Consider the following 15226-nt stretch of genomic DNA (forward strand, 5'->3'; position numbering starts at 1 on the left):
CGAGAAAAGTGAAAAGAACAATAGAGGTGAGCGAAAATGTTACACGAAGAAAGTGGATTTGTTGCCGACCTTTGATTTCAACACGGATAGCAGTTATTCGGACGATTCGCTTAATCGAAGGGTCGATCTTGTGGTGAAGAAATTCACAGAAAATTTGATTCTAACAGAAAGAAAGGCAAGAATCAAATTGAGGCGAATGGAGAATTCTACGAAACGTAAACAGATGAAGAAACAATGGAAGAATCGACGACAAGTACGTCTAGAGATTATTTTGAAACAAATTAGGAAAAATTTGGGAAAACAAATAAACGTGATTTAGAGATGTATCATAGTATCAAAATTCTTTTGAATAATAATATTAGAGGTAAAATTGATAAGAAGGAAATATAATTTGAATATATATATATCTACAGTATTGTTCAAAAATTATTTGGATAGTAATAATAAAATCATTTGAATTTAAATTGAAAAAAATAATATCTCGAGAAACAAGTGTGATTTAAAATTTGAAATTGTTTAGAAGTAAGCAAGATATGTATATTTATAGCATTGTTATTTAAATATTTGAGTCAAAATAATAGATAATTGTAAATAATGATAATTTTCTATATTATGAAATTTTGTATGAAAATTATGTAAATTATAGTGATATTTAAAAAAAGATATACGGATAAAATCTCTAATTTCAACTTTATCATTTTTATATTTAAATATATTATATTTATATATGATTTTATAATGTATATATATATTTAAAAGAAATATATTCAAGATAAAACAATGAAACGAAGTTTTGTAAAATTTTATAAATATTAAATATATAAAATTATTTTTATTATTTTTTAATCGATATATATATAATCGAAAATAAAATAGACAATTACAAAATAGAATCAAAAGAGTTAAAACTCTAAAAATTGTTTGTAATTCAAATAACTATAAACAATACTGTATGTATAAAATAAAGTAGTAAATTTTACAAAAATTTTTAAATTTGCATACACAATTCGTGATACAACTCTGTTTTTTTTTTTTCAAAAAATTGATTTAGATTTATATATATGATATAATAGATTTATAATTTTATCAATTATTACAACAAGCATAATAATATGTTGAAAAATAAATAATTAACATAAATAATTAATAATAGGTACAGAATATATTTGAATATATTCCCAAACGAAGTTTTGTTTGTAAATTCGAGCCTTCTCTATGGACGAATGATGACGATTGGGCTATAAATAGTTCTACGCCACCGATATATTCATTCTCCGATTCTGAAATCGATCCTTTATAGTTTATTAAAAAATTAAAACAATTCATTTCAATTTTATGGTTTCTATGAAACGAAGCAAAGATACGAGATAATCATTCTTCGCACGTATGATTTATTTTATTTCTTAATCATTTTTACGTTCAAATAATCTTAATTAATTAATCTTATATTTGAGTTAAAAATTAAGTAACTTAATTCATTTTTTTTTTTTTCAGATTTTTAAGTTATCTACAACTCAATGATACCAATTAATTAAGGATTAATTTATGATTAAAAAATTTAAGAGGCATAAAATTATACGCTTTTTTTAAATAAAATAAAGTAAAATAATAGAACCAAATAATATTATGAGAAAAGATTTAAAAAAATTTAAACATTTAACAAAAACTACTCTACATTGAAACAAAAAAATCTCATCATTGGTAATTTTAATATTAAAAAATTTAAATCATACTTTCAATTAACTTATATTTGAGTTATTTTTTTAAAAAATTAATAATTTAATTAGTTCAGTCATTTCTATGTTATTCACAATTCAAAGATATTAATTAAAGATTATTAATTATTTTAAATTAGAAAATTTGGAATAGATTTTTAAATATAGTTAGAGATTTTTAAATAGTTAACTAAAATAACAGAATCAATTAATATTATAAGAAAAAACTTAAATTTAAAACTATCCATTTTGAAATCTTTTCTTTTGGTTTATAATGTTAAGAAGAAATCTAATAACTTATTATAATTGTTTGGTTCTAAGGAGACAGACCAAATTTAAATGAATTATCTGGATATTAAATTTGCAGGAAAAGTATCATTTGCACCTCTTCAAAAGCAATGAACCCACGGATCTTCCTTCCAGCGTGCGAATAAGCAAACAAAACGACAAAGAAAACGAAATTCAGTGAAAGGACGTTAGGTGGAAAGTCAATGAAAGGTCAAAATGTTTGGACGCGGCAACAATCAAAATGTAGAGACACGTTGATTCTCTGGTTGGTCCAAACGGAAGTTGGACCGTTCATTAGACGAGACTGACCGCCTCTGTACTGTGGTTTCCTTTGAGGGGAGTCGAAACGAGAGAGCGTATACTCGATAACCAGCCGAGCGGAAATGCATAAACGACCAACAGACAGGTCTTTCCTACGCTCTCTGTTCGAAAGGAACAAGACTACATCCTTCTCCTTCTATCTGTGTATCGGTTGTCCGACAAACCATTTCTCTATTAAACGAGGGTCTGCTGGAAAAACTGACCGTCGCTACTGTACGACACCGATCAAAAGAAATCTCGGTTTGCGTTTGTCAACTGGATGCTCTTGATTTGTTGGAAATTACTTTTCTTTCTTTTTTTCTTTTTTTTTATTTCCGGAACGCGTCCAGTTTCTTTGTTTCTTCTCTCTTTGGCTTCTTTTTTTTTTTTTACCATTTTTCCTTGATTTTTATAATATCAAGCAGATAAGAATGGGAAGTGATGCTTAAATATTTAATAATTAATAGTTCTACGAGTAGCGATAAGTATAAATTTTGGCGAAAAATAATGTACTTAATGAAAAGTACCTGTAATTGAAATATAGTTAAAAAATAATTTTCATATAACGTAAAATTATAGACAAAAAATATAGGTTATTAATTTTATAAATTATAAATAAATTAAATTATTTATTAAATTTGTCTATAAAATTATCCATAAAATATTTTTATAAAGATAGTACACAGATATTCGTTAATTAGTAAACATACATAATATATCTACTGTTTTATGGCATAATGTAATATCGTAAAACATTTTAAGCATTTGTCATAAGAAAAAGGTGAAAAAAAAATAATGTTGTACAAGAATGAAATAATTAGCGCAAGAGTGAACAAAAAATTAGAAAAATTCAGAAATAGGAAAATTTATTTATTGTTTGCATAAAATCATTTTGTTTTATAATTATAGTATTACGATTTCCAAAATATTCTATATATTCTATATATTTATTCTATATATTATTATTATTTAATGTTATTCATTTTTTTAGTTTTTGGTTACGTTTAATTATTGTGATTTGTTGAATTTATGTAAAAACTTTTTAAAAAAGATTGAATTAATTGAATAAATAAAACATTTATTTAAAAGTTCTTTCGTTGTATTACGTAATTTTCAAAATATTTAAATTATGCTACAATGTTAAATAATGAAAATACCACTGAATGATATTGAATTAAAGACACAATTGTTAGATTTCCAAGAATGCTTTTACGTATGTAGAAAATCGATATCCATTGTTACTAAATTTTGTATGCATAAGACAAAACCTATAATCAGTTGTCCTCGGTGAAGGCGTGAATCCTTAACATTTCCTATCTTTATGGAACGTTCTTAAGGGTGCATAAATGAAAAAGGCTTATCTCTATGTGAATTACTTCATCAATTTTATTCGGAATAATTTATATTTCTTGAAAATGTATTTGAATAAATTATATTTCACGAAAAAACTTCGCATAAGTACATAAATATATGTATTAAAATTAAAATTGAAGAAAAAAAAAATTTGAAGGTTATTTATTTTCGATGATCTTTCTATCATTTAAATTATAAAATTTATAAATAAATAGGATTCTTTTAAAAAAATATTGCGTTAAAAAAAATTATTTTAAAAAATTTCATTAAAAATAGAATTTTTGTTTTGATAATTTTTTAGGTTAGCTCGTGTAAGTGCAGAGACTCTTACAATTAAGACAGGAGTCTTACAATTAAGTCAGAGGTTTGAAAGTATATAGATATTCTTGCGAGTAAATATATATACTTATATATACAGTGCTCTGATAAAAATCACAGTTGGAAGGAGCATAATTACTCGAATACACGTGGTAGCGGATCGAAAGAGACAGAGAAGGAAAGAAAAGAAGAGCAAGAGGGTGAGATGGTTAGGGTAGAATGGCGGTTGGATTCAAGCATCGGAGAAATCCGCATTCACGTAAAGGAGGATCAGCCGTGGAAAAGCATCTTACACCGAGTCTACGATATCTAATTCCCGAGAGTTCTTTGATATATATATATGCTCACACCAGTTCGTTCTGTCGTAGCAGAAGAGAGTCTATACAAAGGGAGAAATAAATATCACGGTAATCTCGAATCCACTATGTGGGACACACGGAGATCTTCGACGTCTTCGTCACCGTTATACAAGTCATTGGGAACGTCTGCTCTTTAACCAGGGAGCGTATATATCACCTTATCAATGATTATGAGAATTTTATTCGATTTATATATCGAATACGATTATTCCATATAATTTAATTTATCTTAAGAAAATAAGAAAACTTAAGTAACAATAATAATTTCTATATTTGTTTATTATAAGAAAATCAAACAATTGCACAAAAGTAATTCATTTTGTTATATATATATCTTACATACCAAGTTGAAGAAAATATTGCCGAGAGAATCAATTGATCCACGAGAATGGTCGAAGAATGTATGAAGGCTGGAGACATCCCGGGGGTTCGGGTCAAAGCAATTTTCGGCTTCGGAGGCAATCGTGTTCTAATACCCCGAGATAAAATAAAAGCAAAGGCGGCGTGCCCTTCGTGAAAGCGATTTCACACGAATGGCAAATCTCGTTCTCGCGAATTGATTTAATTTTAAACTTTTCAATTGTCACTTTTATTTGCTTTAAAATTTTTTGTTAACAAAGATTTTTATACATAAATTATTTTGTATTTATTATATAATTATTTAATACCTGATTAATGTATTTTATTGTATACGTGAAAATTTAATAATCTCCAGCTTGAAATCTTCTGAAGAAAAATGTGCTTTTAAAACGATTGCACAGAATTTGTTCATACGTTATCTTTTATATGGTATTGTACGATATATAACAGATTTGCAGGAAACGTGAATCAAGAAGATATTCGGAATGCCCGAGGCGAAAATTTCTCTTTTCCAAGAAATCCAATGTGCCAAGGAGTGGCAAAGGTTTCTGAGACGTACTTTCCTAAAGCTTTCACAGTTATTATCCCACAGATGTTTGTCGTTTAGAAGATATCGAGGCGATATTGTGGCATCGTGCACTATACCCACCGATTGTTTACCTAATGATAAAAGCACCATATTCTGTTTGCACAACCGTCTTTCAAATAAGATTTTTCAAATACGACTCGACCTTTCATTTTTTCTGTAGTAACACCCTTATTCTTTTATTAATTTCTTTTGCTTCTATAAAGAACAAAGTAGTGATATTTTTTTTTAAATTTTAAATATTAAAAAATAATTTCCATAATTTGTTATAATAAGACATATAAGAAAAATACAAATTAATTTTAACTATATGAAGGAATAATGAATTTAATTATTCCAAATTTTAAGATAAAAATTAAAATCAGTTATTTAAATGATGATTTAAACAATCCTGAAAAATAATAACTTTTTAGAAAATTTTTCTAACAGATACTACATAGAAACAAGCTCGCATATATATATATATGTATATGTGGAGATAGATACGTATGACATGCCAAGGGGGAGCTTCCCACGGGAGAAAGCGATTCTGAAAATTCTTCGAAGACACGTCGATAAAGGACTATACCGCCACACTCAAGAGAGCTCCTCTCCTACTCTTCATCTCTCTTCTGCGAACACTTTCTTCACACTCTACCCGAGGAAATTGTATTTCGACGTGGAATAGCAAAGCGAAGATGACAAAGTCACGAAGAAAAATTGCGAAATTGCTTGCTGCAGTGGCGGCGCACTCTGGATACTTGATATACCTAACCTCTTCCGAATCATAACTTCTCCCTCTTTTATCGATCGATCAATGATAGAAAGATGAAAACAGACAGAAGACGAATAACAGTAAGTGAATCTTTTGATTTCGACCGAATATCTTTTCGAATACTTGTGTATCCTTTTGGCACCTTAATGTGCTAGAAATGTATTGAAAATCAAATTCTATCCTTCAAAGAGGAACTGCGAAAAGGAAATTTTATATATGTGAAAAAAGTTGCACATACACACACACACACACACACACACAGATAATATTGCTGTAAAAATATAACGCATTTATTGCAACGATGTGTTGATATTTTTATTAATTGAAAAGATCTCGTTTGATTCTATATCTTATAATGTATTTTATACAACAAATTATTTACATAGAATTTTATACTGAATGTTATGTTTTCACTAGTTGGCATCCTGAAACGGAACTGCAAAAGATATCACAATAACGTCTAATATCTAAAATAATTTAACATATAAGTACTTACCTAGTAAATTAATTAAATATACTTATTTTCATATCGAAAAAGATTTGATAGATATATCTTTTCCTTTAATAACTTTTAGAAACTAAAATGATATAAGATTTATCAAATAAATATATTAATCTAATACTAATACTTTCTATAATTTTCTATGATTTATAAAGCTCCATTCAGAAAGTTCCTATCACAAAAGTTAATAAGGGCTTTCTGCGAATATGACATGTATATAAGTATTATTACAAAAGAAGGGGAACTCATGTATGATTGGTAGATTTAAAAAGTCCATCATACGGAAGCGGGAATTTCGAAAAATCAGCTTCATGGATTTAATGGTCCCTGCTGAACGGCGAGGGCGCGACAGATCTCTTTATTCGAGCGGCACAAAGGCACCGCGCAGATTACAGAGCCAGCAATCCCTCCTCTATGGATTCTACGGTAAGGCATTATACGAGGACGACATGCGGCCAAGTAACGTGGAAGGACATCATCCCTGGACAATACTGACTTAGATCATTGTGTATCTATATCTGCTTTATCGATCTTTATGTAGGTTTCGTAGAATCAATGGAAATCAATTAACTTCTTGGAAATTGTGATTAACTTATAAGAAAGTTAATATTATATCTATATATGAAGATAAAAATAATAGATATCTTTTAAAATATGCAAAGAAATACTTTGTAAATTTCATAAAAATTCAGAATCCAGAATATGTAATTTGATTATATCAACTTTATTTCATATTAATATATGATGAATATGTAGAATAATTTAACATAACATTTTTACAAATAAAATTAATAAAAACTTAAATTTTCTTTTTACCATTTTATTCTAAAACAATAAAATAATAATATTTCTAATAGAAAAAAATATTTTAAAAAATACTTATACAAATTAATTAATTAAAGATCCTTAATTTAAAATAAAAGAACTTAAAATAAAAATTTAAAATTAAATAAATAAAAATCTTAATACAAATATTCTCTGTATTAAATAATTATTTCAAGATGTGAATAAAGTAGTCATTAAATAGTGATTCGATTTCAAGGTTTGTATATTTTCGAGAAATGAAATTTTCTATATACAGTTATGAACAAAAAGTAAATATATTTCGAGACTAATCTAAGTCACATACAATCAATTATACTTGCGATTTCGAAAGTGTGCGATGATGCAAGCTCACATGGACACATTATTATACATATTTATATGTAAATGCATGTATGTTTTGCAGACAAGATTATTACATCTTATTATATCTTGTCAATAAAAAATTTTAATTATGAGCTTACACGAATAAAATAAAATTAAATACTAAATGCTTATTGATAATAGATGAAAATCTCTTTGGTTCATTTGAACGAACACGCAATTTTTTGTGCTATCATAAATGGTATTATTTATACCATCTTGGTATATCTTTACTTCTCTCAAGTTTTTAATTTTCAAATAGACAATAGATATGCATTGTGAGTAATAATATACTTAATTGATTTTCAATTACTTTGAATAATGTATAAATAATTCGTTAAAAAATATATCACACAATGTAATTCGACAAATTTTTTGTAACAATCTAACTCATACATATGTACATATAATCGTTTCATTGACTATCGTGTTAGAAATACATAATTAAAGATATAAGCTAACTATACAGATAGTTCACTCGTCTTTTATCACCGACAAATTTTTACTTACGTGTTAACTTTTCTTTCATACACTTTCCAAAGATAGTAAATATCTATTTATTCACGACTAGTCCTGACTAGGTATTGTTTTATTAACATTCACAGCGTTCATCTAGATACGTTTATCTGTTAACAGTGTCCCACTTTCTTTCTTCGTGCGTCTGTTAAACGTTGCTTGAATATGTTTTCAAAACGGTAACAACATACATAATTATTTTAGTTAGTTTAATTACACTTTTGTGGTTGAAAATTCTAATTACATTTTGTTATATCGAACGAATTTTATATATATAGACGATTATTTTTATAAATATACAGCAGTCACATAATACATTTACTGATGATTGTTCTCTGTGGTTTTTATTACTTAACCTTAAAAAGATACTTGCGCCTTCCATTCTGGATGCTTGGACTAGAATATACTCTTTTATTCTAACATGTAGAATAAGGTATAATGCAAAACTGAAAAATAAATCGAACTAAAAATTATATCAGTGATTTAAAATAATATTATTATTAAAACATTTTTTTTTTCCAAATTCTATCTTTTTATAGACAATATAATAACTTTATTGAATTAAAAAATTTCAAAATTTGAATGTAACAAATAATAAAAATAACAAAAAGTCCTGTGAAATTTTTAATATAAAAAATTGAAAATATTTTAAAATTTTTTATTTTAAATCACCTTAATAAAATAAATGACAAACAATAATATAACTTATATAACTATACAATAATTTAATATAATATTATTCGCACACTCATTCATGAATTTATGGTATATTAATAATATTTATTTGATATTGTTCTTTTATCGGGAAAAATTATATATTCATCTCGAAAAAATAATTCCTCATTAAAAATTTTGTCTAATATAAACCATGAAAAAAATATAGATATTTAAATTTTGAAGATTCAAATAAATATATATTTTAATAATTTAAAAATTTCCCTGCCAATTTAAAACACTTAGAAACATCATGTTAAATCAATTATGTATTTGGATCAATATGTATTGTTATTTAAATGATATATGTTATTAGATTAAATTTTATAACAGTATATGTGTTTTTCGTTCTTTGACTAGATAACTGCTACAATTTGGCAATAATAATTAACCTATATTTTTCTGACTAGAAATTAGAAGCAATTTTTTTTATATACACGCATTTTACTTAAGTATACATGTATATCATTTATAAAATTCATATGTTTAAAAAATTAAATAAAACAACATTTAATATGTGTCAGTGATTTCATTAGATATCATTCAATGTTTTTTTATTTCTACCTTAACCTTTTAATCAGTAAAATTGAAATAATTCGATATACTAAAAAAAAAATCATTGAATTTCTATGAATCATTTTAACTTTTTAAAAAATTATATATTAAAATATAAAATATATATTTATTATAAACAAAATGAATTAATTTGTTCATTTAAAATAAAAATTACCTATAAAATACTTCACCGAAAAATTATACCGATTAATAGGTTAAGCGTTCACAACAGTACTAATTCTATTATTATGAAGCATCCAAATATACAAAATTTAGTAATATTTTTCTCATTGCATCTAGTGACAATCAGAAATAATGTATAATAATATAACTTTTTAATTTAAAGTTATGTACGAAAATTTACCGAAATCTATTTTCAATGATTAAAAATTAACCATTAATTAATTATTTAATTCTATATTAAAAGTAACCAACTAACAGTTGGTAACCCTGTCGACTAGATTTGTTCGTCTTAAGTATCTTTGATATTTAGCTGTATGATCACGATCCGATGGATCAATGATTCGATCGGTGATTTAATCTAAATCCTAAAAAATAATCTAAATCCTATTCGAATAACGTGCGTTCACTTAATCTAAGATGAAAGATGACGGATCGCTTGAGTAAATATTACACAACACAGATAAATTGCCTGCAGGTATGTATATACATGCATAGTCACGGTTTATAGCTGGTCTCTCCCACTATCTACAGATTTACATCACACGTAACGTCGTATTAACCTTGTTACTTCACTACATCTAATTCTATGCAAATTTACAGTCCAATTTGTCGTGTCGTTCGCACGATATACCTATGTAACTGTTCCGTTGCAATGATTATTGTCTCGAATTTATGAGAATCGAAACGTCGCTTTTGAATGGCCGTTATTGAAATATGTGCTTGCTTCTTTATATTACATGTTTCTATTGTTTTTAACGTTTTTTAAAAATTACAATCTTAATTGTAGAAATGATTTTATATCAATAATAATATTATTTCGAATCATTAATTGCGTTTATTATAGTATTGCAGATTTTTTATCATCGATCATTTCATTATTATGCATTTTTATTTCTGATGACTTTCGAATGCAAAAGTATTTTTACAATATAAATTTTCAGATACAAAATGTATAATTGTTATTATTATTTTTTAACTTGGTGAATATTAAAAATTTTTCAGAATTTTTAGCGACTATACTATATAAAAATAAAACTAAAAATATTAAAATAAAATTTACATCTAATTAATTTTCGAAAAATCTTTCTATTATTAATCTTCGAATTTTTTAAATAATAATAATAATTGCTTAAATCTTTGGTAGAATGATTTAAAATAAATTACACCGCGCTATTTCCCACGTAAATATAAATTTAAAATTTAAAATTGAAATTTACGAATTTATTTATTTCGTAAAAAATACTAAAATTGCACGTACTTACAAACTTAGCTAAAAAAAAAAAACAAAAGAAAAGGAAAAACAAAAGGAACAAAATTCACCTCGCTGTATATATACTTAAACTTTTGAAAATTTCAAAAATATGTATTTCAACAAGAACAAAAGGGAATGCAAGGTATAAGGAAAAGCTATATATACACGTCGATTGCCTCTTTCCATAGATTCATCGATCGCGGAAAATAAAGGATTCAGAAACGTTTACAAATCAAGACCGAATCTCCAATAGAGTCCCGGCCTTCGAGGCAAAGGTCTCGCTGGGAATTGGTGTCAGGGTATCTCGGTGTTCAACGAGCCATCGTTGACCACCTGAACAACGTCAGTCTTACCAACAGCGGCTCCTTGCGTGTCCAAAATAATATTGTTGTTGTTGTTATTTGCCTCTGGATGCTGGCTGGCCAGATGCTTCCTCAACGCCGCCTGCCTGGTGAACTTGGCGTCGCACCTGGTGCACGGTATCTCGACGCTTGCCGTGGAGGTGGAATGCTCGCCGTTGGCCAGTCTAGGTTTGTGCCAGCGTCGATGGGACGCCAAGTTGGCCGGACATGAGAACCTCTTGTCGCACTCGGGACACCTATACTCGACGTGGGCTATCCTCGAGCATCTGTGCTGGGCCAATTGGAACGCGTCCTCGTGCAACTGCCTGCAGAGCTTGCATTGATACGGGCCGAGCCTGTTCTCGATCTTGGCCAGCTCGGCTCGCGCCTCCTCGGTGACTTCGACGATGTTGAACGCTGGATCGATGTCTCCCGTGACCACCGCCTCGTCCGGGCCCAGAATCACGGTGCCCGATACGGGGCTGCTCGTGTCCTCGTCGAACTTCAACCTTCTGGCGTGCTTCTTCTTCGGCCTCTGGAGAAGCTTCTCGCTCGATCTGGACCCGTTAGACGCGCCAGTGTTGCTGCTAGTTGAACCTGGACTCGAATTCTCCTCCCTTGCTTTCCTTCTGGGACACTGCGGAGGCGATGGCGTGCTAGGCGGTGTCATGGGCGCGTGCTGCATGCCCTGCAAGTGATGCTGCGGAGTCAGCAAAAGTTGTTGGTGATAGCCTTGTACGGCAGACTGCAGATGGTGGTTCGGGCTTGTTAACAAAAGTTTTTGATTGTGCGCGTAATATTTGGAGGAAATTTCGTTGGTCGAGCCGAAGGGAACCAAGCGGGTGGCTTCGTCGAAGGTGCAAGCTTTGACGGGTAATTCTTGGGCTTGCGAAGGCTCTTTCTTGGACAGAACTTGCTCGTAGCTCGAATGACTGTGCACCGAGGAGCTTCGAGGGACCGTGTCAAAATCGTCGACTACGAGGGGGCTCGACTCGTCGTTGGGACTCCTCCCATATCTGCAATTTTCCGACTCTTTGTGCGCTTCATCCAACGTTCGGTGATCCTTCTTCAAATCTGTTATTACGATCGAATCTTCGGTCTTGGGTGTGCTTGGTGTAGGCGGTGGTTTCAGAGATAAGTCGAGCGGGCATGGCGTGGACGATCTGGACAGATCCCAGGTTTGAAGAACGTGGTGATCGGGGACCCTTGAATAGGTCGGGGGATTCTCCATTGGAATGTGCCAAGTGGTGCCGTACGAATGCTGATGGATCTCGTCACCGTAGTAACCAAGATAATTCAATCCGGGGGCGAGGAATGCCCGTGGCAATGAACTGTGCAACATGCTGATGCTCGTTTCTGCCAAAAGTCTCCTGCCTCGAGATACTCTTTAAACGAACCATTCGTTCGAGGTTTTGCCAATTTCCATTTTATTCCTTTATCCTCGAGACCACGATCTCTGCTCGACGTGGAACACGATAGAACGATTGGGATCGTCGCTCGATTGCGATTTTCCAATGATTTTTGTGATTTGACGATTATTTACCACTGAGTGAAATATTTCTCGAGAGAATTCGAGACAATTCTTTCGAATGTACGACACACTATCTTCTCCCTCGACGGCTAAACGCCGTTTGACAGAAGGACGCCAGTACACCGTCTGGTATATTCGAATGCTCCGCCCGGGAGCTTGGTCTCCCTTCGCTTTCTATTGGTCGGTCTATCTCCTGCCTCCTACTCCCACCACTCGCTCCTTTTGCCCACCACTCCGCTGGAATTCTGGCGCGTGCTCGTGTAAACGCTCACCGCCCCGCTCGACCGCGTAACTAATGAATGTATATCTCTTACGTCGCTGCATCGTTGCCTCTCGAAACACGTCGTTCCTGTCGATTCTTTAATAGAGAATGCTATCCTTTAAGCAGTTTCTTTACTTACCTTTATCGCCCCCGTTTCGAGTTTTTTTTTTGGAAAATTCAGAGAGAATTTATCAATTATGTTCGATGTTTCGAATTGGAATCGGTTGGTTGACCTTCGCCAACTCGTGTTTATTTTTTCGTAAGTAATTGTAACACGATACGAACGAAATTGGTAAATTTGGATAGGAAAAGAAGAGCTTTAAGCGGAAAATATTTTCTTCTACTTTTAAAGAAATTTAAAATAGTTATAATTATGTATTCTTAAGGTTTAAGTATTCATGAAGTTTTATTTCAACATTTGAATAGTCACGAGGTTTTATTCCATTTACAATCGCCGCCGTTAAATTACATATTTGTCACGTGCAGCCACACGATGTAAAATTTCTCACGCTGTCGTATAATTCTAATACACGTTTTAGACGATTATATATTTTTTTCTTGCGGAAAGTATTGTATTGGAATACGATGTAGATAAAAAAATTTACACGAGTTTAATTTAATAATAAATAACTCGACAAATTTTTATTCATTTGAATTTTAATTTAATAAACTTTTTGAAATAATTAAGTAAACTTTTTTTCAAGAAATTGACGATCGATAAGGACAAGAATTTAGCGATTTCGTTGATTGTTGATTGGTCGTTGGTCGTCTGATGAACGTCTTGACCTCAACAGCCTCTTGTCCAATTACAGTTGGCGATTGTCCATCGAACGAACGATTCCCAAGGGGTGAGGATTAACTACGGAAATCGGCTGAAGCTTCTCCACGCCTCACACGTAAGTCCATTGACGTCGAAATGCGATCTCGTTGCACTGATGAATCCATCAGCGGCTTCAAATTATTTATGACGATTAATCGTACATACTCCGCTACTAATTAAGTAAGAAGATCAAGAGATTACGATGCGGCCGCAGAATCATTGGCCGTGGGTCCTTTTACTTTGCTAACCTTGATGATTTATTTTTCTTTTTTTTTTTGAAAATGGAAAACTAAATTTCTAAAATTAAAATGGATAAGCGATTTCAATTTTCAATTAAAAGGATTATTGAATTATCGAGGATTTTTAATCAATTTTAAAATTTAAAAATTTTATATCGAGGGAATGATTAGATTATTTAAAGAAAGATTAATAAAGTAAATAAATTTCAAACAATATTTTGAAATAAGTATTTTATCGATAAAAAGTATGCAAATGTTACATAAAATTTTAATCTCATCGTTATTTAAAATTAAATATGTAATATTTTTAATATCGAATTTTATATCTGCTTATAAAATATTTTCAAATTGTAGCAATAAAATAATTTATTTATTTAAAATGAATCGTATTTTTAAAATATTCATCCAACGGAAGATGCAAAAATATTATATTTTTAATTATGGAAAAATGAATCGGTACCCCATTCTCGCTTCCACCTCGCTCGTGAATTTCATCGCATTCTGTATAGGTATTATACATTATTTCAAATAAGTAGACGTATAATATTTTCCACTCAATGTTATGATTCACACACGATGCACGCAATATTTATTATTTTATTTAAATTTATTAAATATTTCTATAAAGAGAAATATAACGAAGTTGAATTTCACACGAGAAATATTGATTTTAAAATTTACGTTGATTAAATATTTTTTATTCCTTTAAAAAAAAAAATTAATATTCCATAACCTTATTTTATTTTAATATCAATCAAAAGAAAAATCAAAAGATCCAAATTCAAATAATCCATTCGTAATTAATCAATATTTAAAAATTTTACCTTTCGATTTCCTTTCTACTTTATTCCTTTCCCGCTTAGTTGTTAAATATTTCCTTGTTATAAATAAACAAGTGAAAAGCAACATCAACGGTACAGAGTAATCTTTGACGCGAATATTATAATACGAAAACATTGGAAACACGTGATCGATCGTATGTATATGGGGGATAAGTTTAAAATTTCATACTCGACGTAATCATTCTATTGGCCGAAGGAACCAAAAACAAATGGCAAATGATCCATTATTACGTGCAAACATCGCGTGGACT

At 30.0% G+C, this 15226-nt stretch overlaps 1 protein-coding gene across 1 annotated transcript; it reads right to left on the bottom strand.

The window, feature by feature from the left end:
* Positions 1-10989: 10989 nt before the first annotated feature.
* Positions 10990-13182, bottom strand: LOC725965 (insulinoma-associated protein 1-like). The gene has a single exon (XM_001121751.5). The coding sequence runs from the start codon at positions 12621-12623 to the stop codon at positions 11235-11237; it is 1389 nt and encodes a 462-aa protein (XP_001121751.2). The 5' UTR covers positions 12624-13182; the 3' UTR covers positions 10990-11234.
* Between the last annotated feature and the right edge of the window lie 2044 nt (positions 13183-15226).

Source organism: Apis mellifera, linkage group LG6 (genome assembly GCF_003254395.2).
Source record: "Apis mellifera strain DH4 linkage group LG6, Amel_HAv3.1, whole genome shotgun sequence".
Taxonomy (NCBI): Eukaryota; Metazoa; Arthropoda; class Insecta; order Hymenoptera; family Apidae; genus Apis; species Apis mellifera.

What these genes read in the sequence shown, in the direction of transcription:
- LOC725965 (XM_001121751.5), bottom strand. Translation starts at nt 12,623, where the DNA reads ATGTTGCACAGTTCATTGCCACGGGCATTCCTCGCCCCCGGATTGAAT.